General features: G+C 36.8%; 1 protein-coding gene across 4 annotated transcripts in view; it reads left to right on the forward strand.

Moving 5' to 3' along the window:
• Nucleotides 1–25,654, forward strand: part of MACROD2 (mono-ADP ribosylhydrolase 2) — a 2,112,402-nt gene that overhangs the window by 86,270 nt on the left and 2,000,478 nt on the right. For all 4 annotated transcript variants that reach the window (XM_054468214.2, XM_054468215.2, XM_054468216.2 and 1 more), the window contains exon 3: nt 7,079–7,186. In XM_054468214.2, the coding sequence (XP_054324189.1) occupies nt 7,079–7,186 (108 nt within the window). The remainder of the gene's footprint in view (nt 1–7,078; nt 7,187–25,654) is intronic.

The following is a 25,654-nucleotide window of genomic DNA, read 5'->3' on the forward strand; positions in this document are numbered from 1 at the left end:
CCGAGTACCTGGGATTACAGGCGCCTACCACCACGCCCAGCTAATTTTTGTATTTTTAGTAGAGACGGGGTTTCACCATGTTGGCCAGGCTGGTCTTGAACTCCTGACATCAGGTGATCCGCCTGCCTCGGCCTCCTAAAGTACTGGGATTACAGGCGTGAGCCACCGTGCCCAGCCCTAATGAAGTATTAATCTTGGACTGACCTTGAGATTTCCCATGGGTCCCCTGGAAAATGTCAAAGGATTTGTTCTTTCACCTAGTAAAAATTTTGTTTGTTTGATAAATTATGTGGGAAACATTGTCAAGTAAAAAGTGATGCTTAAGCTTTTCTAGGTTATATTTGTATGGGTAAATATTAATAATAAAACATTCCAGGAATTATGTGAATTTCATAGACATTTGCCAATACCCTCATTGTCCATCATATGTCCTGGTATATACTGTTATCATCATAATGCCAACTATTATTTAAATATTTAAATATTGCGTGTCACAAAAATAACCAAATTCCCTCACCAGTTTTATCATTTTTATAATGAACAGATGTTTAACCACAGACATTTTAAGTCTTTTATTATCCACAGATAGTTTTTCTTTTACTCTGATTCTTCCTGAAAGCTCCCGTAATCAGCTTATAAGCCAGAATGCTTCATTTTCAACAAAACTGATTGTCTCAGAGACCTATGGAAAGGACTATGCCAGGTACTCTGGGGTATAGCCTTCTAATGGCATTGCTTAGATACTTGTAGACCATACCATTGGAATGAGTATGGATTTCTGCAGCTAGTAGAGAAGCTGACAGGTTCATAAAACTGCTAACCCAGGAGAAAGCAGAAGATTCAATTACATGGGGTCGAATAAACTAATAAACAAGATAATTTTTATGGTTATTGTTGTGGAATATTTCTCATTCTTTAATGTCTTATTTAAGGAGCTTTTTTTCTGTTTTCTCATGCTTTCTATAACTCATGACAATTTAGTAGGTTATGCTTTTGTAAAAAGAGATGAAACATATTTTCTTCCAACCTGATCCCTCCAGAATTCAGAAACACTTATTGAGTATTCTTATTCTCAATGCCAATACAATTATTTGGATAAGTTCAATAAGATTCTGTCTTCCTTGTAACAGGGCATACTTGGAAAAATCAGTTTATAACCAAGGCTTTGACTGGAATGTCATATTGGAGAATGATGCATTGAATCAGATACGTCCAGACAGTTGTAAGGCACAGACTTTATGGAGGCAATGCTTACAAAGTCCTCTTGGGAAAACTGGCCTGGTACCTGGCTTATTGGGCAGGGGTTCCCAATCCCTAGGTCTCAGACCGGGCCATACAGCAAGAGTTGAGCAGCAGGTGAGCCAGCATCTTCCCTACCCCCAGTCCGTGGAAAAATTGTCATCCACAAAACCGGTCCATGGAACCAAAGTTGGGGACTGCTGTTATAGGGTTCCCAGCCTTACAGGTGGGTAAGGAAGGTCACTTCCTGGCAGGTCCAGGAAGCTTAGGATATTTTGGGAACCTCACAAGAGAGGAATTCACTGAAATCTATAGTTCTTATAGGAAAAATATGGTAGTGCTTGGCTTGACTTTTAATCTTCAAGAGGCTTTTAGAAGTCTAATCTGAAGGCCAGGCAGGGTGGCTCACGCCTGTAATCCCAGCTCTTTGGGAGGCCGAGGCGGGTGGATCACGAGTCAGAAGATCGAGACCATCCTGGCTAATATGGTGAAACCCCATCTCGACTAAAATTACAAAAAATTAGCCAGGTGTGGTGGTGGGTGCCTGTAGTCCCAGCTACTCGGGAGGCTGAGGCAGGAGAATGGCATGAACCTGGGAGGCAGAGCTTGCAGTGAGCCGAGATCGTGCCACTGCACTCCAGCGTGGGCGACAGAGTGAGACCCCTGTCTCAAAAAAAAAAAAAAATTCTAATCTGAGATTCCTCATAAAAAATTCCAGTAAAACAAACTCAAAAAGGCCTAAGTGGTCATTTTTGCTGCAATTAGGTAAATAACCAGGCCAAATCTAATGAGACCAGACTTATTTTGTAAACAAGAGTTAAAAAAGGAAGTGAGTGGAGAGAAAATTTATGCTTAAATGGAAAACTGTAGTGTACCCTTGTGGGTTATTAAATTCTAGTCCTGTTCATTTTTTTTTTCTAGCTTTCCGTTGTCAACCTATAAACTGGACTGGATCCTGCCATCTTATACATTTTCTCAATTCTTCTAGTTTCCTCTGATAGCCTACTACAGGTTTCCAAACTAACATTTCTAATTTTTCCCCACCTTCCTCACTTGGCATCACTGAGAACTAAAACTGTCCTTTTCCCAAAGCCCAAGAAGCTGAAGCTGTACCCCCTGGTATAAGCTGAAGAAATCACCACACCTTTTCATGTATGGGTAACTTCATGAGAATCTCTTCTTTCCTTGAACAGTAAGAGGGACTGACGAAGACTGTCTTCTTAAGCAAACTTTAGTCAGGTTTCTCTAAGCCTTTTTCTTGTCTGGGCCCCATTCTTGCAATACCTGCATAGCCCAGTTTCAGCAAGAATCTTGCTAAGTTAGGAGAAAATCTCTTACCCTTGATATCAGATCACCCTTGATACTTGGTCAAATTGCTCATCCCCCACCAGGCAATATGTGATCACCCTGGCTTGCCTTCAGCAAGAATACTGTTAAGGCTCTATAACCAGAATCCCCCTATGTTTCCTCTTACTTATTTTCCATCCACTCACCTCCATCCTGCTCCTTGGCTGTAAATCCCTGCTTGTTATTGCTGTATTTGCAATTGATCCCAGTTCTATACTGAGTCTCTTCCTTTATTGTAATAGTTTCTGAATAAAATCTGTTTTTACTGCTTTAATCACTTCCAGTTCTGGTTTTCTTTGACATTATCAGAAGTATACAATATGGAAGAGCAATTACTGTCATGTGTTTACACTGACAGATATTTCAACTTGCAATTGTATAAAACCAGTGATATACAAGCTGAGTTGGTGCTTTGTGTACATAGAGAATGTCCATGAGGGAGATATACTTGGCAACTTTTTGTCTTATTTATTACTGAAAACCTAGGGTATGGAAAAAGATACATTGAGATCTGTGTGTGAAAAGAAAGGCAAGGCATTGCTATGCAAATAAAAGAGGTGGCCTCTAACTGGTCATTTATATTGTTGTATTTGCAAAGAATAGTTGGTGGTCAAAAATACTCCATTAGGTTTTGATTTATTGTTGAAGGAAATACTGCTAATTATTAGTCCTATCAAGCTGTAGCCTTTAAGTATGTACATATCTTTTTGGTATGCTATGTGAGGAATTGGGCTGTAAGTATAATCTGACTGTTGAGGAAGAAAGAGCCTCATGTTAGTTTTTAAAATGAGAGACAATGCAAATATTCCCTCATAATGCTGATAACTTGAGTAAAGACCATTTTGAGTAACTTACGTGAGCACCATTATCACAGCAGTATATTTATTCAATACGTTGAATTGCTTGAACCTTCACTTCAGTCTCAAAATATTCCATTTCAAAAATTTGCAGATGACAGATTAGAGTTTCTTTTGAAACAACTGAATGGTGGTATAAAAATGGTTTAAACTTCAATGTTTTCCCATACCTTCCTTTTTTCTTTCTTGCTTTTTTTTTTTTGAGATGTAGTCTCCATCTGTCGCCCAGGCTGGAGTGCAATGGCGCGATCTCAGCTCACTGCAACCTCCGCCTCCCGGGTTCCAGTGATTCTCCTGCCTCAGCCTCCCAAGTAGCTAGGACTACAGGCGTGTGCCACCATGCCCTGCTAATTTTTTGTATTTTTTTTTTTTTAGTAGAGATGGAGTTTCACCATGTTAGCTAGGATGGTCTCGATCTCCTGACCTCATGATCCACCCGCCTCAGCCTCCCAAAGTGTTGGGATTACAGGCATGAGCCACCGCTCCTGGCCCTCCCATACCTTTCTTTCATAATTTCTTTGCTTTTGAGAAAGAAACACATGACTTATTGTCTCATATGTTTAAAAATTCTATCACTACAAATGTGAGTTACTTACATAATGCTTCATGAGAAAATGAAATAATACTTTTTAGAGCTAAAAGCAGTTAAAGAATGATTAGAAAATCTATTTACTCTGTCTCCTATGTTGAAATGGTCTATCTTTCTGCATTCATTTATTATAAGTCTGTCAATTTAATGCCTGTGATAGAGTTCTGAAACATCTTCAGTGATGAATCTTTATAATTTCTAGGTTCACAATAGTCTAAATATCCATTTGTCTCTGACAAAGCCACCAAATGTTTATTGTCATTTAACAATCATTAATGGAGAATCAAGAGTTTATAATTTGGGTAATCACAATAGAAACTAGTTGCATGTGGAAATCAAGGACTTGTGACTCAGAGTCCTTGTCATTGGGTCAGGTGTTGACAATTTGATAACAGCACAAACAAAATATAGTCTCTTTCACTGATAAGCAATAGTAATAAATATGATATTTTATTTAAAATAAAATATTTTGAAAAAGTATCTTAGTATTGTGGTCCATGAATGCTGAATATGGATGCTGAAATAATATTTGTCACCTTTGTTAAAAAAAAAAAAGGTAGTTTTGGCCAGGCGTGGTGGCTCGCGCCTGTAATCCCAGCACTTTGGGAGGCTGAGGCGGGTGGATCACCTGAGGTCAGGAGTTCAAGACCAGCCTGGCCAACATGGTGAAACCCCATCTCTACTAAAAATAGCTGGGCGTGGTGCTGGGTGCCTTTAATCCCAGCTACTTGGGAGGCTGAGGCACGAGAATCACTTGAACCTGGGAGATGGAGGTTGCAGTGAGCTGAGACTGTGCCATTGCACTCCAGCCTGGGCAACAAGAATGAAACTCTGTCTCAAAAAAAAAAAAAGACTGTGTTTGTTGATCACTTACTATGAGGCAAACATTCTAAGTGTAATGAACTCACAGTAGTTTACAAACTGATGCATGGTGAGAATAATTTATCCAAACTCACCCAGCCATTAACTGGCAGAATTAGGATTTTAACAGAGTCAGTCTGGTAGTAAAGTCTGCTCTTTCCCACTATCTGGCAGAGATAAATAGTACTGTAGGAGTCCCTGAGAGGTCAACTCAAGTATAAGTATTTTATATTTTGAGGTTTCCTAAAGTTTTTCTCTACTTCATTAACATACAAGTTGCCCACATTATTCTCCTTCTCATTATTACTACAACCAGTGAGTATTTTATAGAATACTTCTGGGAGAGGCCCAGGCGCGGTGGCTCACGCTTGTAATCCCAGCACTTTGGGAGGCCGAGGCGGGCAGATCACGAGGTCAGGAGATTGAGACCACGGTGAAACCCCGTCTCTACTAAAAATACAAAAAACTAGCCGGGCCTAGTGGCGGGCGCCTGTAGTCCCAGCTATTCGGAGAGGCTGAGGCAGGAGAATGTTGTGAACCCAGGAGGCGGAGCTTGCAGTGAGCCGAGATGGCGCCACTGCACTCCAGCCTGGGCGTCAGAGCGAGACTCCGTCTCAAAAAAAAAAAAAAAAAGAATACTTCTGGGAGAGAAGCAGTTACTAAGAAGGGAATGCTTTATAGACAGAGAAAGGATCATTTTTATGGTCATAGATTATTTTCTAGTCTTGGCCAAATTTTTTTTTGTGGGGGGACTATTGTGGTCCAAAGACAATTTAGGTGACTCATAACCTATCACCTCTAATCCCCCAGATGTCTCAAAATTGCATGCTCATGAGAGATCTCAGTGAGTGAACAGCAGTGTCTCCTCTCATTAAAAATTTGCACATATCATAAATACTTTTAAAAATGAGAGTATCTCAGTGAGTGAATAGCAGTATCTCCTTGTATGAAAGATTTACACATATCATACTTTAAGAAGTTTGAGTTTAATATAAATTCAAAAATATAAATCAGCTTTCCTGTAAGTATATTAAAAACCTTTTTATGAATAGCAGTTCAAAATATTTTAAAACATTTATTTTGCACAGCTTTGTTTACTAGATTTATCTTATTGCTATTCGTTAAAAATAAATGGAAATTCAAGTTTATACTCTTGCTCTAAATCATTTTAAAAAATATCAGATTTCAGAAAGTAACGTTTTTGGCTTGTTTTAGATATACCTACTTGCTGGCTGTTGTGTTGGGGTAGAGCTTTCTTTTTAAAATCTAGTAGCGCCCTCTAGAGCAAAAGGTAAAATACAATTTGATAAGAAAGGAGCAGTTTCACAAATTCAAATATTCTCCTTGAAATTTCCTATCCGGAGTAATAGTTTGTTACTTGGAAGTACCAAAGAGCTGGCCAGGCATGGTGGCTCATACCTGTAATCCCAGCACTTTGGGAGGCCGAGGCGGGCAGATCACTTGGAGTCAGTTCAAGACCAGCCTGGCCAACACTGCAAAAACCCGTCTCTACTAAAAATATAAAAATTAGATGGGCATGGCATGGTGGTTCATGCCTGTAATTCCAGCTACTTGGTTGGGGGGTGGGGGGGAAGGTGGGCGGGGCTGAGGCAGGAGAATCTATTGAACCCGGAAGACAGGGGTTGCAGTGAGCCGAGATCACGCCACCGCAGCACCCCAGCCTGGGCGATAGAGTGAGATTCCGTCTCAAAAAAAAAAAAAAAAAAAAAAAAAAGAAGTAGAAAAGAGCTGAACCTAAATTTTTTTTGCTCAAATATATATATATATATATATTCTTATCTAGGATGCCTTTTAGGTAAGTTCTTCTTACCTAAGATTAAAGATTAATACATCTTTTTCTTACCTCCTTGTGAATGTAATGGTACATAATTTTATTTTAGAATGGATATTTTAATAAAATTACCCATAAGTATTGAATTTCTTGTTGACCAATATAACATGCTAAAATTTTATTGTATGTCCATTTTGTATGTGATAGTGTTTGTTTTGAGAATTACAAAATAGAGAATAAACCACACCCCTTGAAGTTACGCTCTTATTTCCACTTGTTTTTTGTAGTAGAGCATGACACATATTGGGTCTTGTAGTAGTCTTGAGTAAAAAATGATCTCGCTTACATTAATTAATAATATTGTTATTGATATATATCCATTTTCTATTACAGAAGAAAATACTCAGGAAACATCCCAGGTGAAGAAAAGTTTGACTGAAAAAGTTTCTCTCTATAGAGGTGACATCACATTGCTAGAGGTAGATGCTATAGTCAATGCCGGTGAGTAGTTGATTTTCCTGTGATGTGTTTGTTATATAAGTATTATTTCAAAATTTTTTTATAAATAAGAATGTAAGTATTTTAGAAAAACTGCTTTCTGATGTAGAAATGTCTAATCTATTTCTCTTCTTGATTAAAAACATTGGAGATCTATTTTTTTGTGTGTTCTGCAATTAATGTGCATCTACAGTACCCTCTATAGTGAAAGGCGCTAGGTTGAGATTAGGATACTGCACCACTGGAGAAGTGACAGATTGTTGCAGAAAGTTCTTCAGAAAGAACTTTAGCAAGTATATTATATGTTACTTTCATAGGTTGAATTAATAGTTGGCCAACATAAATACAAGCTCATCAAGCTTTTTTCTTCTTTTGAATAGGTTGTCAGGCGATGATTGAACTGTGTAAGACAAAAGTGAAAATACAAAGAAATTATTTCAGTGATTTCAAAACTTAAGTTGCTTGGGTTCCAGTTTTCATTTTCATTATGAAATACTTAATTTTAACCAGCATATTTTAATTATTTTTAATAATTAGTTGTCTAGTTAATTTTCCTATTTCAACATTGGGAAAAATTTTACAGATGTTATATTATGTGGCTATATATCAAAAAAGATATAATAGCTGTGATTCTATAAAAATATTGTGAATGAGAGGATACTTAATGATTTTATTTTGTGTTTTGTAAAGTTAGGCTGTTTGAAGTTTGCAAGTGTCAATTAAAAACAAATCTGGACTTAGGTAAGGAGAGGCTTTATCTAAATAGACTATTACAATTAAAGGAGGAGGATGATTCCAACAGGGGGAGGCAGAATATTGTGTTATCGGGAATGTTTTTCCTGAGGTCAGCTGGTTCCGGGGAAAGGCTGTTAAGGAGGGTTTACTCACATTCCATTGCTTCAGGGTGGACCAAAGTTCAGGGGTTTTGAGGAAGGAGAGGAGCCTGACTAAAGTTTGGTCAGGTCGTTTGTGGGCATTGACCAACCAGAATGGTAAATGGGGACAAAGAGTTTGGCTAACATGTATGAGACAGAGAATGGGAATTTGGAAAGTCTGTTTCTGGCCTTGTCATTGGTTGCAAGGTGGTCATCTGTCAGTTTTATCTAGTAAACTTTCCCAGAACACAAAAGGGTAGGGGTAATTTCTTGACTGTGGCTCTTTCCAAGAATACAGAGTTCAGGTGAGGTTCAGTGTTATCTCCAGGTTTCCTGTGGTGATAATAAATTCACACAGGATAGTAGGAAAATGCATTGGCAGGTGAACAGAAGGGTCTAATGGAGAACTGAAACATTGTTCAAGGATATTGTACAGCTCTGGCAATTTAGCAGAAAGTTCAGAATACCGGTCAGCTTGTTGTTCCCTTAGAATTGGGTATCAGTTACAGCTGGGTGTGGTGGCTCATGCCTGTAAGCCCAGCACTTTGGGAGGTCGAATTGGGTAGATCACTTGAAGGTAGGAATTTGAGACCAGCCTGGCCAACATGGTGAATCTCATCTCTACCAAAAAATACAAAAATTAGCCGGGTATGATGGCGAGCGCCTGTAGTCCCAGCTACTCGGGAGGCTGAGGCAGGAGAATCGCTTGAACCTGGGAGGTGGAAGTTGCAGTGAGCAGAGATCATACCACTGCACTCCAGCCTGGATGACAGAATTGAGACCCTGTCTCAAAAAAAAAAAAAAAAAAAAGGATTGGATGTCAGTTGCTTTGTACCATAGCTGCTTTGCCGTAATCAAGGCTCAGTTTGCTCCTTTTCTTCTTCTGATGCTTCTGCACTTCCTTTCTCCTTTGCTGCTTCTGCTGCCTGTCTAAAATGTAACAGTCTTCTTGAGAGAGGAGGCTGGGTCATTTAATTGCCACCCAATATGACTCACTCCTTCATCCTCAGGTTACCTCATAGGGTACAGGTCTCTCTTATATGTAGTATCTATGGATTGCTCATTTGTGGCCCTGGGTATCAAGATGCTTTCTCTGTCCCATGGGGCCTCTGGGGGAAGACAGGCCCTTAGAAAGGGTCTCAGGAAGTCCTCTCCTGTAGTTTTAATAAGATATCACTATAGCTAGTAATTTAATGTATATGCCCTAAATTCCATAAATATATGAGCTTTAATTTTAAAACATTTAAAAGATCATATGTGTGTATATATGCATAAAAGATATATGTGTGTGTATATATACATAAGAGAGATATATATACATATAATCTTTTATATATACACACATATAAATAAAAGATATATATACACACATATGATCTTTTATATATACACACATATGTATATGTATACACATGATCTTTTAAATTTTTAAAAATTAAAGCTCTGCTGGGCGCGGTGGCTCATATCTGCAATCCCAGCACTTCGGGAGGCCAAGGCAGGTGGATCATGAGGTCAAGAGATTGAGACCATCCTGGCCAACATGGTGAAACCCTGTCTCTACCAAAAATTCAAAAATTAGCTGGGCGTGGTGGCGTGTGCCTGTAAGTCCCAGCTACTCGGGAGGCTGAGGCAGGAGAATTGCTTGAACCCGGGAGGGTTCATGCCACTGCACTCCAGCCTGCCAACAGAGCGAGACTCCATCTAAAAAAAAAAAAAAAAAAAAAGTTAAAGCTCATATGTTTATAGAATTTAGGGCATATACATCAATATATATAGACACATAAAAGATATATATTTATACACACATATGATCTTTTAAATTTTTAAAAAATGTATATATGTACGTACATATGTATATAAATACACTATCAGCCTTCCTGTATGTTCTTGTAATTTCTAGCCGTTACTCTTAGTTCTGTCCTGAGGAAGTACAATTGATCATATATACTTCCTTTTTAAATACTTGAAGATCACTCTCACAAGTTTTCTCCTTCTTGTTATTAAGATAACATTGAATTTGCCACGTTAGCACATACTTAATAACAGTAATTATGGTCTTTTTTGGATTTTGCTGTCTTCCCATGAAAGCCACACACTAGTGCCATTTTCTCTTTTTGTGTCAACTCCCCAAGCAATGTCATCTCCTTCTTAAAAATATTTAATACTGTGTATTTGTTAAATTGAATTATTTAATATGTGTAATTGAATTTGTAGATCTCTGACTAATAGGACATTCAGCACTGGAAACGACACAGTGAACCAATTGGCTCTGGTGTTTTTTATCTGATCAATTAATACAAATATTTTGGGAGTAATTATCGAAATAAATGGTGCAAAACAGAAGAACATCATTAACTACCTCATCACTATTTTGTTCTTTTAAATATTATTATCTTGCTCTTGCCTAAATGTATAATTTTTCATAGCTGCTGCATAATATATAAGGGTATGATGAATTTATATGAAGACAGACAGCAACTTTTGCTTACTCCCAAAACGATTTGGTAATTTTAGCTCACCTCTCTGGTTGTGATGATTGTAATTTGGCCATGTTTTGCGTCTCACAAGGATAGTCTCATCAGGAAGATCCCAGGTAGATAGAAAAGGGATGCCAAGTGAATATACACTGTAATGGCTCTATTCACAGCTTTCTACTGTGCAGTTTGTTTGCCTGGTGTGGAAGGAGTGGAACAGCTGTTAACTTTTCAGGTGAACAAGACAACATGGCAGGAAACTATAGAGCTGCCTCTACTGAGAGGGGGAGTGAAAAACAGTACCCTTAGTCACTATGCCAAAGCAGCCCAGTTGTCACCTCCTATTAGACTTTTGAAGTTCTCATGACCATATTAGTACATTGGAACACCTGGTCTTAGTTGCTATGAATGAAATGATTTCATATTTTAAACTTATTTCTAATAAAGTGTTTTTTGAACTACCTTAACCTCTTTAAATGTGACCCAGGATGGACTTCTTATGTATTATATTCTTCTCTCTAGGAAATTATGCATATTTAGTATGTTTTAATAAAACAGGTTTTGCAGGCATTATAGTACACAGGGCGGTAGCACAAGTTTAGAGTTAGGTGGACCTGGGTTCAAAATTCGGGTTATCATAACCAAGGCCATTTTTTATTTAAACTTTTTATTTTGAAATAATGATAGAAAATACAAACATAACACAGAGTCCTAGGAACCCTGTGTAAACTTCTCCCAATGGTGGCTTTGTATATAGCTATAGTACAATATCAAAAGCAGATTTTAAAGAATAATTTATTTTAGATTCAGGGAGTGCTTGTATACCTGTTACATGGTATATTGCATAATGCTGAAGTTTGGGGTATGACTGATCCTGTCACCTAGCTAATGAGCATAGTACTCAATAGTTAGTTTTTCAACCCTTGCCCTTTCTTTTCCTTCCCCCTTATTAGTGTTGCCATTTTTATGTCCATGTTTATCCAATGTCAAAAACCGAAAATTGATATTGTTACATTACTGTTATCTAGACTACAGACTTTATTCAGTTTTAACAATTTTTAAACTTGCATTCATGTGAATGTGTGTATATGTGTGTGTAGTTCTTTGTAGTTTTATTTAATGCATAGATTCATGTGACCACCACCACAATCTACATACAGAACTATTCCATTATCATAAAAGAACTCCCTCATGCTGGCTGGGCGCGGTGGCTCACGCCTGTAATCCCAGTACTTTGGGAGGTTGAGGCAGGTGGATCACGAGGTCAGGAGTTCGAGACCAGTCTGGCCAAGATGGTGAAACCCTGTCTCTACTAAAAATACAAAAATTAGCTGGGCGCGGTGGCAGGTGCCTGTAATCCCAGCTACTCTGGAGGCTGAGGCAGGAGAATCGCTTGAACCCGGGAGGTGGAGGTTGCAATGAGCCGAGATTGCACCATTGCACTCTAGCCTGGGCAACAGAGCAAGACTCCGTCTCAAAAAAAAAAGAACCCCCTCATGCTGTATTTATATCCTTTGTATTTATATCCACCCATCTGCCTCCCTCCCTGTTTTCCATCTCTAAGGTTTTATCATTTTTAGAGTGGAATATAATTCTAAAAATACGTAATCAATAATGCTGCAGTGAACATGGCAGTACCGATATCCCTTTGACATACTTTTCAGTTTCTTTGGATACCTAGAAGTAGAATCAACAGATCATATGGCAGTTTTATTTTTAGCTTGTTGAGGAACCTCCATGGTGTTTTCCTCTGTTAACTTACGTTCCCAACAGTGTGCAGGAGTTCTCTTTTTTCTGCATCCTCACGAACACTTGTTATCTTTCAACATGACAAAAGCCATTCCAACAGGTGTGAAATGATATCTCATTGTGGTTTCCATTTGTGCTTCCCTAATGATTAGTGGTGCTGAGCATTTTTTTCATGTACTTGTTGGTCATTTGTATGTCTTCTTCTGAGAAATGTCTGTTCAGGTCCTTTGCCTGATTTTTAATGGGGTTATTTGTTTTCTTGCTGTTGAGTTCTTTAAGTTCTTTATATATTTTGGCTATTAACTCCTTTTCAGATGTATTTTTTGCAAGTATTTTTTCCCATTTTGTGGGTTGTCTTTTCACTTTGTTAATTGTTTGCTGTGCAGAAGCTTTTTAGTTTGAGGCTGTCCCATTTGTCTGTTTTTGCTTTCATTGCCACAGAAATTGAACTTACAGTAGAGAGTATGGTTACCAGAGGCTGGAGGGGGATTGGAGTAAGGGAATGGGGAGTTGTTGATCAAAAGTTTCAAAGTTTTAGATATACAGGAGGAATAGGTTTTGGATTTATCTCATAGCAGGGTGACTGTAATAAATAATAATGTATTATATATTTCAAAATAACTAAGGAAGTAAATTGCAAATGTCTCACCATAAAAAATGACAGATAAGTGAGGTGATGGATGTGTTAATTAGCTTGGTTTAATCATCCACTTGTGTATACATATATCAAAACATCACATTGTACCTCATAAACATATACAATGATTGGTCAATCAAAATAATAATAAAAATAATAAAGTCATGTAAATGGAATCATACAGCATGTAATCTTTTAAGGTTGCCTTTTTTCACTAAATATAATGCCCTGAGGGCCATTCAGATTGTATTAATGAATTAATGAATTTATATATTTATTCAATAATTGTTCATTCCTTTTTATTGTTGAGTAGTGGTTCATTGTATGGATATACCAGAGTTTGTTCAACCATTCACCCATTGAGGGACATTTAGAATCTTCTCAGTATTTTGCTGTTACCGATAAAGCTTTTATGAACATTTATGTACATGTTTTTATACGACCATACATTTTTGTTTCTCTGGGATAGACATCCAAGAATGTGATTACTAGGTTACCTGTAAGTGCATGTTTAGTTTTATAAGAAACTGCTAAACTGTTTTTCATAGTAGTTGTACCATTTTACATTCTTACCAGCAATGTGTGATAGGTTCAGTTTTTCTACATCCTTGCCAGCATTTGGTGGTATAATTATTTCTTATTTTAGCTGTTGTAATAGGTGTGTGTTAATAGCTAATCATGTTTTTTGATATTTATTTTTTATTTTTAAATTTTTTTCTCTGCTGTTTGAATCAGCATCATCATGATTTTAATTTGTGTTTCCCCAAAGGTTAATTATGTCAAACACTTCTCCATATGCTTATTTGCCACCTGTATGTCTTTTTGGTGAAAAATCAGCTCATATATTTTGCCATTTTGTAATGGGTCTCAGCGATATTTGTGAAGTTTGGGCATTTTTATTTTTTAAGGCCCCACCCTAAATCATATCGATATATACCGAAATATACTACAGCCCACATCCAACACAGTCCATACTTAAGGGTTGGATGATGGTTAATTAGTTAATATAATGGCATGTTTTGTAGACATTTAGGTAAACATTAATTTTGATTTTGTACTTTTCATATTTTGGAAACCTAAATTATCTTTTTCTAGGCTCTTGAAAAGCTTTTTGGTTTTATGCTCATAGTACGAATTATAAATTGCCCTGCTGACATCAGCTTGATTGGGCAAATTATTCAACCCTTTAATCCTCAATTTTTAAATCTGTAAATAGGGATAATACTAGTAATTAAGATCAGACAGATGTTGTAAGTAATGTGTGAAAAATACGTAGCACAGTTCTCGCACAAAATATGTACTTGGTATATTTTAGCTATGGTATTTATTTTTGTATGGCTACTGAATGGATTTAATACTACTGCTGTCTTTTCTGACAGAACTCAGGTTAGTAGAGAAAATGGAGGATATCTTCTGTGTTAAGAATTCAGATTTTCCATTATTCAGAGCCAGTTTTCCGCTGAAAAGCACTGGTGCTCAAGCTAGAGCAGCTGCTTTTTCCTGAGCAGTTTTCAAAATTCCACATATTTTTATATGGATTTGTCTAGTTACTAATGTATAATTGACACTTACCTGTATGTACTTTCAGTTTGACTGTATTTTACCTTATTTTTTAAAGACAGGAGTCTCACTCTGCCACTCAGGCTGGAATACAGTGGTATAATCATAGCTCAATGCAGGCTTGAGCTCCTGAGCTCAAGCCATCTTCCTGCCTCAGCCTCCCAAGTGCTAGGACTGCAAGCACGTGCCACCATGCCTGGCTAATTAAATTTTTTTTTTTTTTTTTTTTTTGTAGAGACAGCGTCCTGCTATGTTTCCTAGGGTGGTCTTGAACTCCTAGCTTCAAGCGATCCTACTATCTAGAACTCTCAAAGTACTGGGATTATAGGTGTGAGCCACCTTGCCTGGCCTTTGTTTTGATTCTGGTTTTAAATAAAGTACAACCGTCTGTACAAAAAAGAGGTGTTTTCAGAACTAGATTGTCTGTACATGATGTTCAGATTCTGCCTCACAAAGCAATATTTTTGTAGAAAAAAATTCAGTATTTACTATGAGTAAAAGTCACACTTTAAAATCAGTTACCTCATGGGGATGCTTGAAAACATTTTGGTACATATGCTTAGCTCTTTAGGGTTAAACAAACAGATTTTCAAATGCTGCCTAAATAGAGGAGTAAGAAACATTCATTTGACAAAAAAACCCCAAAAAACAAACAAACAAAAAAAAACCAAAAAAACCCCCAGGAAAATGTATTGAGTGCTTATTATCAGTTAAGAACTAGGTTGAACAGTGGAGGTAAAGACAAGTAAGTAAACAGTTGCTATACAGCAGGATAAAGTGTTTATTAGAGCCACGTCCAAGGTGCCATGGGCAAATAGAGAAAAGCAAACAACTCAAGAAAGCAGGTGAGTGTATATTGCACTTAGGAAACCACATGTGGCTGAGTGTGCTTGGAGCAAATACAGGCAGAGGCCAGATCATGAAGTGCTTTGTATGTCACTTTCAGGGCTGAGGTTTTTTTTTTAAATTTTTTTATTTTTTAGAAGATGGGGAGTTTTTGAAAACATTTTTAGGGAGGATATGTGTTAGAGAGATCCTTTTGGCTGCAGTGTGAAGGATAAATTGGGGAAGGATTAAGTTTAAGGGGGAGACTGGAAGCAGAAATGAAACTATTTAACTTTGTACAAGTACATCAGCTTAAATAAGTCTGATTTTTCCCCTCCTAGCTCATAATTGTAGCTGTTGCTTCTTCTGACTCTGCCCTCTTTAATGGTGGGATGATTCTTGGATGATTATGGTTTGAATGCAGTTTGATTTGGAGTAACCTCAAAAAGCTTAAGTCTATTGTGACTGGATTAGAGCAGACAAATAGAATCAAAGTGTATTTGTTCTTTCAACAACTTTCTTGAATTCTCAGTTTGTACATATGACATGTCAAGACACTGCTAATCTGGCTTCTGCTAAACTGTTTTCATTAAAACTGTTCTCACCAATGTCACCATAACCTCTTTTTCTTGAAGTAATGGGCCCGTTTTTGGTCCTTGTTTTCCTGGATCTCTCTGTAGTATACAATACTGTTGACTACTTCATCCTTGAATGTTAATTTTCCTTTAGCTTCAGTGACACATTTGGTAGTCTCCTCTCCTTAGCTATACAGCTATAACCTTCATTTAAATCACATTATTTCTTACCTAGACTATTGCAACAGACTCCTGAATGCTTTACTTGCAAACTCACCTACTCTCCAGATGCAGACAAAATGATTTTTCTCACATTACTTCTCTGTACAGCCACGTTTAGTTGCTCCCCATGGCCCGTAAGATTAAGGGCAAACTTAGCGTGTCAAACAAGACTTGCCTCAATATCCCTGCCTTGCCAGTCTCCAGTCCACCAGTCTCTTGCCACTGACCTGCAATTTTTTCTGTCCCCCACCGTTTTTCTCATTTCTTCCTTCCACCCACTTTCTCTTTCCCCCTTTTCCTCCTGGGCTTTGCACAAGCTGCTGCCTCTACCTAAAATATTACTTCTCTGAAGAGTTTCCCTTCCTAGCACTTCCCGCCTCAGTCTTTCAGCATGCCAGATGATGTTTCATCTCCTACTGGAAGCCTGGATTCCCCTCCATCCTTCCAATCTTGAATGAGTGTCAGTACTATGGGTTCCTTAGCTTTATACACTTCTGCTAGCATAGCACATAATCTAATATCAGTTCACTTATGAAGGCCGCCGAAATGATTTGGATACATTTGCTTATAAAGGCTTTATAAGATTTTTACCAAAATGAAATCAGAAAATTAAAAAAAAATTGTGGGAAACTTGAAGATCCCCAAGATCTTCAGATGCTAGTGTGAGAAATGCAGCTATAGAGGATAGGAAATGTAGGACTCAAGTGAGAGACTGGAATTAAACACAGATTAAGTTAGCATATTAATTTTATAAATATGATTGATAAGAGGTATTGAGAGCTAAATGTGCTAAATTGTTATGATAACCTAAGAGGCATATTTAACAGATGAAGAAACATAGCCACGGAGAGGTTAAGTGATTCCCCTCTGGTTATACAGCCAGTGAGTAGATCTAGAGCTTGTGTTCCTAGCATCTTTCCTGTTGAATTCTTTCACACAGAAGCTATGATACTATCCTAAGCCATCTATCTATATTAAATATAGGTAATTCCTTAGTTGACCTTTTGGCCCTTGGAACACTATCAACCAATATGTGATATCAGGAGTTTTTATTAAAAGCATGTAGTAATTATCATCTCTATTAAATAATACCTCATGTTTTAGTCCTTCTCTGGAAATTTAACAACCACATCTTGTTTGAATTGACTATAGGTCAGTTAGTGAAGTGCTGACAATCTGAGCAGGTCTGGAAACATGGCCTACTGAAGTGTAGGTGACCTGCCTTTGACAGCTCATTGTAACTTTGGAAGGATTATATCCAAATATTTTAAATGCAAAAGAAAAATGTTACCTTGCTCACTGTGCAGGAATGGTAAACAATAAGATCATTCCTCTTCTTTTCAAATTTTTTGGAAGTGTTTAATTTACTAGTATGTAGGACAGAACGTATTTACAATCAGGTGTAGATAGGTATAAATAAAAGAATGAATTAAGGTTAAAAATGTCTGTGGGTCCTAGTAAATTATGTTGGCACACTTTTGGACTGAGAGTGGATTATTTTTTTCTCCATGTACAGATGGATTCTCCGTGTACAGAAGAGATAGACCTGGAAGCAAATAGATACAGTTCATTGTGTATAAAGTATGTATCAAGTACTCTTTGTTGATGCAAAGAGAGTTAGTAAATTATTTGTTTGATCTCATTCCTGTGATGAATAAATTGTAATTTTGAGTCAGAATTAATTTTTGGGACCTAGATATAAGTTATTTTACTTTTTTTTTTTTTTTTTTTTGAGACAGAGTCTTGCTTTGTCACCCAGGCTGGAGTGCAGTGGCACAATCTCCGCTCACCACAACATCCTTCTCCCTAGTTCGAGCGATTCTCATGCTTACTGAGTAGCTGGGATTACAGGCGGGCAGCACCACACCCGGCTAACTTTTTTGTATTTTTAGTAGAAATGGGGTTTTGCCATGTTGGCCAAACTGGTCTCAAACTCCTGGCCTCAAGTGATCCGCCCATCTTGGCCTCCAAAAAGGATTGCAGGTGTGAGCTACTGCAGCTGGCTACTTTTAAAAACACTCTTTGCATATATGCCATATGGTCAGGGATTTTATTAGTTCCTTACCTTGTTTGAGCCATAGAGCTAAGAACATACTTGGTCCCTTATCTTAACATTGCATGTCCTAAATTGTGTTTTGACATTTACACACAAACTTTGCCCATGGGAAGTTTAGTGCCTTTCCCAGATTTCTGAGGATTTGTTTTGAAGATGCTTATATTTTCATGATCGCTTCTTTCTCTGTAATGTGTTTCTAGTAAATTTCCGATGGCCACAGTTTCCTCCTTATTTCTTGCCATTGCTGTTTTCTCTGTCTTCCCTGCAGGCTTCATCCCACACTTAGAACAGCCCAATATTTCCTTTATTTCCCAAAGCACTACTAATATTATGGGTAGTAGGTGTGTACTGTAATTTAAGGGTTCATCAAACAGGCCTGCCATCTTAATGTAGCTGCATATAGGATTATCTGTTTACAGTGACTAGGTCCTTGTATAGTCTTATACCAAACCCATTGGTCAAAGAGCTTTGGTCTTTGCTAGAGCTTGGGGATAAATAAATCCATCTGATTTATGGTTCAGTATGTCATTAAAGACAATTTTACTTGTACTGTGCCACAATCACAGAAAAATATTTTGGAAAAGATAGATTGCAGGCTGTGTTATGAAAAACTGATGATAACTTTCTAATTGTAATCGGTTGGTTATAGCCAAAAATTAATTCAGTTTGTCAGAAAAGTGATTTTTAAAAATGGAAAGTGAAGAAAGTTGATTTATTTTAGCTCTTCCTACCCCATACTACAAGGAGAGGCATATTTACATTGTGATTAATTATAGAGGACTTGGAGTCAGATCAATCATTATTTTAAATATGCCTATTCAACTTCCTGGCCAAATAACTCTGACAAATTATTTAACCTTTCTGAACCTCAGTTTTCTCATCGGCAAAATGGAGATAATACAGGTTGAATATTTCTTATCCAAAATGCTAGAAGTGTTTCAGATTTTTTTTGTATTTTGGAATATTTGCATATACATAATGAGAAATCTTGGGGATGGGACCCAAGTCTAAACATGAAATTCATTTATGTTCATATACGCCTTATACACATAGCCTAAAGGTATTTTTAATACAATATTTTAGAATAGTTCTGTGCAATAAACAGAGTCTGTGTATGTTAAACTGTCAGCAAGCAAAGATGTCAGGTGTTGAATTTTCCACTCGTGGTGTCATATTGGCACTTAAAAGCTTTTGGATTTTAGAGCGTTTCGGATATTGGATTTTTGGACTAGGGATGTTCAACCTGTCCTAGAGCCTGTTTCACAGGTCTGTTGTGAAAATCTAAAGAAATGATGGCCGTCTAAAGAGATACAAAGTACTTCACACAGTGCCTTATATATAGACACATTAGTAAATGGTAGCAGAATTATACTCCTTAGTTTTAATATTGGAAAAAATTTTTATATGAATGTTACAAGGTAATTATGGGTGTTTTTCAAGTCCTGTACAAAGATATATGTAAGACCAACGAACAGAGTTTATTCTGTGTCCTTCAACTTTAGCTGTGACAGTATTTACTTGAATTGCATTTAGGAAAAGTTGTCCAATTCTGAAGTTTTATAATAAAAGCCAAGTTTTTATGACATTCTTGTAATTTGTGTGAACCATTGACCAAGGAAAAGAATGGTTTTAGTGTACGTTAACAATGTGTTTTTACTACATTAGTTGTGAATGTCATACTTGTGTCAAAAATTGAGATGATGTCATAAGATTGTATAGATAACCATTTAATAGCTGAGCATAATTTAAGAATAATTGATGTAGAATGTATGAATGTTTATATAGGTAAATAACATATTAGGACTGCACAGGATGAAAGAGATTGTACTTATTAGAAATGTTTTATTCACCTCTGCTTGCTTAAAATAAATGTTATTTTTATGTATTTGTTCAGTAAAACTGAAATGAAATAAGGCATATTTGAAGTTAGAATTTAAGTTATTGGGGAAATAAGGTTAATTTACTCTGTGAAATATTTTAGGACACAATTAACAGCAACTACCTGATTCAGTTTGAAATTTCATCTCTACTAGCAAAGCATCAAAAGTCATCAAAGTCAAAAGTCATTTTGACTTTTCACAAAGTTTTTGTATTATATATTTTTTCTCTTGACTTTCTGTTGAACAGTAATAGATCCAAACACACACACAGTAATGTATAGCTTAATAAATTTTGAAAAACTGTCACACCTGTGTAACAGCATCCAGATAAAAAAGCAGAACGTGGCCGGGTATGGTGGCTGGCTCACGCCTGTAATCCCAACACTTTGGGAGGCCGAGGCAGGCGGATCATGTGGTCAGGAGTTCAAGACCAGCCTAACCAACATGGTGAAACCCCATCTCTACTAAAAATACAAAAATTAGCCGGGCGTGGTGGCACACACCTGTAATCCCAGCTACTCAGGAGGCTGAGGCAGGAGAATCTCTTGAACCCAGGAGGCGGAGGTTGCAGTGAGCCAAGATCATGCCACTGCACTCCAGCCTGGGGTGACAGAGTGACACTCCATTTCAAAAAAAAAAAAAAAAAAAAAAGGCAGCAGAATGTTACCAGTACTCCAGAAGCCCTCTTGGCATTGCTGGTAATGAATATAGTGAAGTATATTTACTATCTTGACTTCTCATAATGTGGATTACTTTTGCCTGTTTTTGTATTTTAGGTAAATTGACCTATATATATTCTTTAGTGTTTGGCTGTTTTTGTTCACTATTATGCTTGCAACATTGATACATACCGTTGGTTATAGATGTAGATCATTCATTATCATTGTTATGTAATATTTCATTGTATAAATATGTCACAACTTATATATCCTATCTACTGTTGATGAGCGGCCTTAAGTAGTTTCTAGTCTGGGTGTTTTAGTACTGCAGTGAACATGGTAACACATTTGTGTGTGGTATTTTTGTAAATAGATATCTGTATATTTGTGTTGGGTCTATATCTGGGATATTAACTGTAAAATCATAGGATACATGCATAGGACACTGTTGTGTGGTTTTCACTTTATACTTCCAATAGCAGTGTATGAGAGTTCTTATTGCTCTAGAGCCTTGTCAACATTTATTTTCTATGTTTTTAAAAATAATGCATAAATTAGGTCAACTGGTAATATTTTCATTAATTTGTAAGATATACCATGATAAATCAAATTTGATAGCAGTTTGTAGCTAACAATCCATGTTAAGCCAGCATTTGTAAGTGAAGAAATAAAAAATGTAAATGTTATGGTCATATGGCCAAGGATAAGAAGATGGGGTTGTTTTATGTAGTTCCTATTGAGTTCATGAAAATATAAATGTATTAATTTTTCTCCCATAGATGGCAACACTTAGGAACAAATAAACCATTGTATTATGAAGGTAATACTATTATTATTATTACTATCACTGTTGACCCTTCATCATATGGGAAGACAAAGGGAAAAAAGTTTTTGGAATGATATTCTGAAACCTACATTTGGAAAAAAAGGTAATTTTAGAAAAATGTCTCAGAAGGTCTATTTCCATATGTGAAATATTCCATAAAGCCTGTAATTTTATTGAACATAGATATTTTAAAATCCTGCAGTATAATCTTAAAGCCACATTCAAAATAGATTGATATTAATAGTTTGCTTTTACATCATAGATATACCTTATTAATAAATAAGATTCATCTAATATCTTATAGTGTTAATAATTTAAAGATATATCACATTAAATTTTTTTCCTTCTATAACACTGATGCATGTTTATTGAGAGAAAATATAGAATAGTATAAAGAAGTAAAATGTGTCAAATTTTACTATCCAGAGATAACCACTATTAATACTTATTTTACATCCCTATAGTCTTTAAAATGCATGTATATAGAGAGCTATAAATAGTATATTTTGCAGTAATACTATATGTGCTATACTGTAAGTTGCTATTTTTCACATATAGATCAGTCATTTTCTGTGTCCTTATATGTTAAGAACACGATTTTAAATGGTTATTGTTTCTAATTTCTCAAATAAAGCTATAATGATGGTCTTTGTACCTAAATCTTTATAAGTATCTCTAATTATTTCTTCAAAATATATTACTCAGAAGGAATTACTGGATGAAAGGCTATAATATTTTTCTTTAAATGATTTTAAGATTCATTACAAGAATGTAATGATATGCTTTCCCAAGAGCGATATGTAAGTGGAAATTCTTGTAAATACTAGGTTATATCATTACAAAATAATTTGATAGTGATTAACGATCCAATTTCTTTCATTATTAGTGATATTGAATGCTTTTCTTCTTTATGTTTATTGGCTGTTCACATTTTAAAAAAATTTTATGGTCATATTGCTGCCCAGATTTCCTATTGGTTATTTATCTTTTCTTAATTGGGAAAAAGCTTGTTATGTATTAACAATAGTAAACCTTTCCCATGTATGTTGGTAATACTGTATTTTCTTCGAGTTTGACATTTACTTTTCAAATGTTTTTATAGTATGAGTTTATCTTCAGACATTTACACATATTCATGTTACCAAATTCTTCAGTCTTTTTCTTAGTTGTTTCTTTCTTTTTTTTTGAGACAGAGTCTTGCTCTGTTGCCCAGGCTGGAGTGCAGTGGCGCGATCTCGGCTCACTGCAAGCTCCACCTCCCAGGTTCAGGCTATTCTCCTGGCTCAGCCTCCTGAGTATCTGGGACTACAGGTGCCCACCACCAAGCCCAGCTAATTTTTTTTGTATTTTTAGTAGACATGGAGTTTCACCATGTTAGCCAGGATGGTCTCGATCTCCTGACCTCGTGATCTGCCTGTCTCGGCCTCCCAAAGTGCTGGGATTACAGGCGTGAGCCACCACGCCCAGCCATTTGTTTCCTTTTTGGTATTGAATTTGAGATGGTTTTCTCAACCTAAAGTTTAGATAGTCCCTTATATTTTCCTCTAATTTTCTTTCTTCTTTTTGAGACGGAGTTTCGCTCTTGTTGCCCAGGCTGGAGTACAATGGCGCCATCTTGGGTCACCACAACCTCCGCCTCCCGGCTTCATGCAATTCTGCTGCCTCAGCCTCCCAAGTAGCTGGGATTACAGGCGTGCGCCACCACACCTGGCTATTTTTGTATTTTTAGTAGAGATGGCGTTTCTCCATGTTGATCAGGCTGGTCTCGAACTCCTGACCTCAGGTGATCCACCCGCCTCAGCCTCCCAAAGTGCTGAGATTACAGGCGTGAGCCACCGTGCCTGGCCCCTCCTCTAATTTTTTGATAGTTCTCTGGACTTACATTAAACTCCATCTAGAATTTGGGCTTAAGAAAGGTGTGAGGCAGCAATATTAATTTTTAAATTATTCTGGTTTTCACATATATATTTTAATTTGGATATGGTAACTTCTCCCCCAGTCTCTGCCATTTGTCTGCCTTTTCAAACATTTCTTGTCTATTCTAGTCCTTTTGTTCTACCAGATACATTTTAGAATCATTGTATCAGGTTCAATATCAAGACACGAAACAAAAGCATCACCACAAAGAAAGCCCAAAAATAGTCATGGATTTTTGATTGGCAGCTTAAGTTAGTTCAAGAGTTTTGACATCTTTACCATATTGTCCTCCCATCTAGGACTGTGGCTGGTTTTTAGATTTATTTTATCTTTTCCCCCCGATATTTGTCAGTAAAATTTTTTTATTATTTATTTTATCTGATTACTTTCGGTAATATAATCAATTTGATAATTGTCCACCTTACTGAAGTTAATTATAAAAACTTTTGAGTTGGTTCCCTTGGGTTTTCTAGGCATATACATTTTTATGCACACTGCTTCTCTGCCCTTTTTATTGCATTGGCTACCACATGGCAACAATATTAAATTAGTTATCATAAGGCATTCTTGATTATTCCCGATTTTACTGGGAATGACTATAGTATTTTGCAATTCATTCAATAAATGTTTATTAAGTACCTACTACATGACAGGCATTATTTTAAATGTGAGAGATAAAATGATGAGAAAAACAGATATAATCTAAGCCCCTGAGTTTACAACCTAGTGGGAAACTGTGGTCAGAGTTATCTTAATAAATATAAAATTATAATTATGTAAGTTTAGAGTTGATAGATTGGGACTTACGTTGTAAATTTCCTTTTAAATTTGGCTAATTGTAAGGAAGCCTAAGTTTCCAACTATAAAGCATTTAGGTCCTTATTAGAGAGTTTGCCTGTGAGGAAAGTTGAAATGAAGTTAAAGTATTAATCACAATGGAATGGTTATTTTGTGTTTATAAGCAAAGACAAAATAAAACTGAAACAGAAAAACCCACCTCATCTATTTTTGACCCCTGTATCTCTGCTTTTAAGGGTTTATTCCCTGGAGTTAAATATTATAGTAACATATAGTCTTCCAGGAGCTTTGTTTTGGTCTTTGAGACTAAAAGAAAAAAAAAATGTGAGGGAATTGGCAACAGCTGCTTTGGCATTTATTCCATGTTATTTTGAGTTTTTAAGCAAATAGACAAAATAAAACATCACTTTCTCTGCATGATTTCTTTAAACCTTTTGTGTTTTTTTCTTCTTCTTGACTGAGCACTTCAGTTCATACTTTTTCATATTGCTCTTTTTTTCTTTAAAATAATTGGATGTCTTTTAATGAGTTTTTTGTTGTTGTTGTTTTTTTTTAAGACAGAGTCTCACTCTGTCACTCAGGCTGGAGTGCAGTGGCATGATCTCGGCTCACTGCAACCTCCGCCTCCCGGGTTCAAGTGATTCTCCTGCCTCAGCCTCCTGAGTAGCTGGGACTACAGGTGTGTGCCACCATGCCCGGCTAATTTTTGTATTTCTAGTAGAGACGGGGTTTCACCGTGATAGCCAGGATGGTCTCAATCTCCTGACCTCGTGATCTGCCCGCCTTGGCCTCCAAAAGTGCTGGGATTACAGGCGTGAGCGACCACGCCCGGCCTTAATGAGTACTTTTCATTGCTTCTGAAGAACTCAGTGGGACTCAAGAGCCTGTTGAGAAATTCATTATTAAAACTGTTAATTATAAAGTTACTGAAATTTCAGACTTCTTAATTTGGGATAACCATCTAAATAAACAATTAACAGCTGGCTACAAACTACTTATAGAATGATACTGTTGAAGTTTGGGGGAGCAATAGTTCTTAGCACAGAAACAATAATGTTCAGAAACCACCTCCTACCTCTCTGCAGATGGAACCCAATTTCCATTCAAACTAAGTCAGCCAAAGGGGAAAAAATGACCGCACAGCATTCTCTTGTTTTCCCTCCTCTGCTATGCCAGAAATTGCTGGAAGTTGTCCAAATCACCACTGTTGATAGCTGTCATTTAGTCAATCTGTGGGATATGTTTGAGTAGGTGATGGATGGGAATATATGATATAGGATGGGGATTGGGATATAGGATATATGGGGATATATGGGGATATAGGATGGGGATGGGAATATTTGGGGATATAGGATATAGGATGGGGAAGAACTTTTTTTTTGAAGTGGACTCTACACTGGTTATAGCTTCACGTTTGA

Source organism: Pongo pygmaeus, chromosome 21 (assembly GCF_028885625.2).
Source record: "Pongo pygmaeus isolate AG05252 chromosome 21, NHGRI_mPonPyg2-v2.0_pri, whole genome shotgun sequence".
Taxonomy (NCBI): Eukaryota; Metazoa; Chordata; class Mammalia; order Primates; family Hominidae; genus Pongo; species Pongo pygmaeus.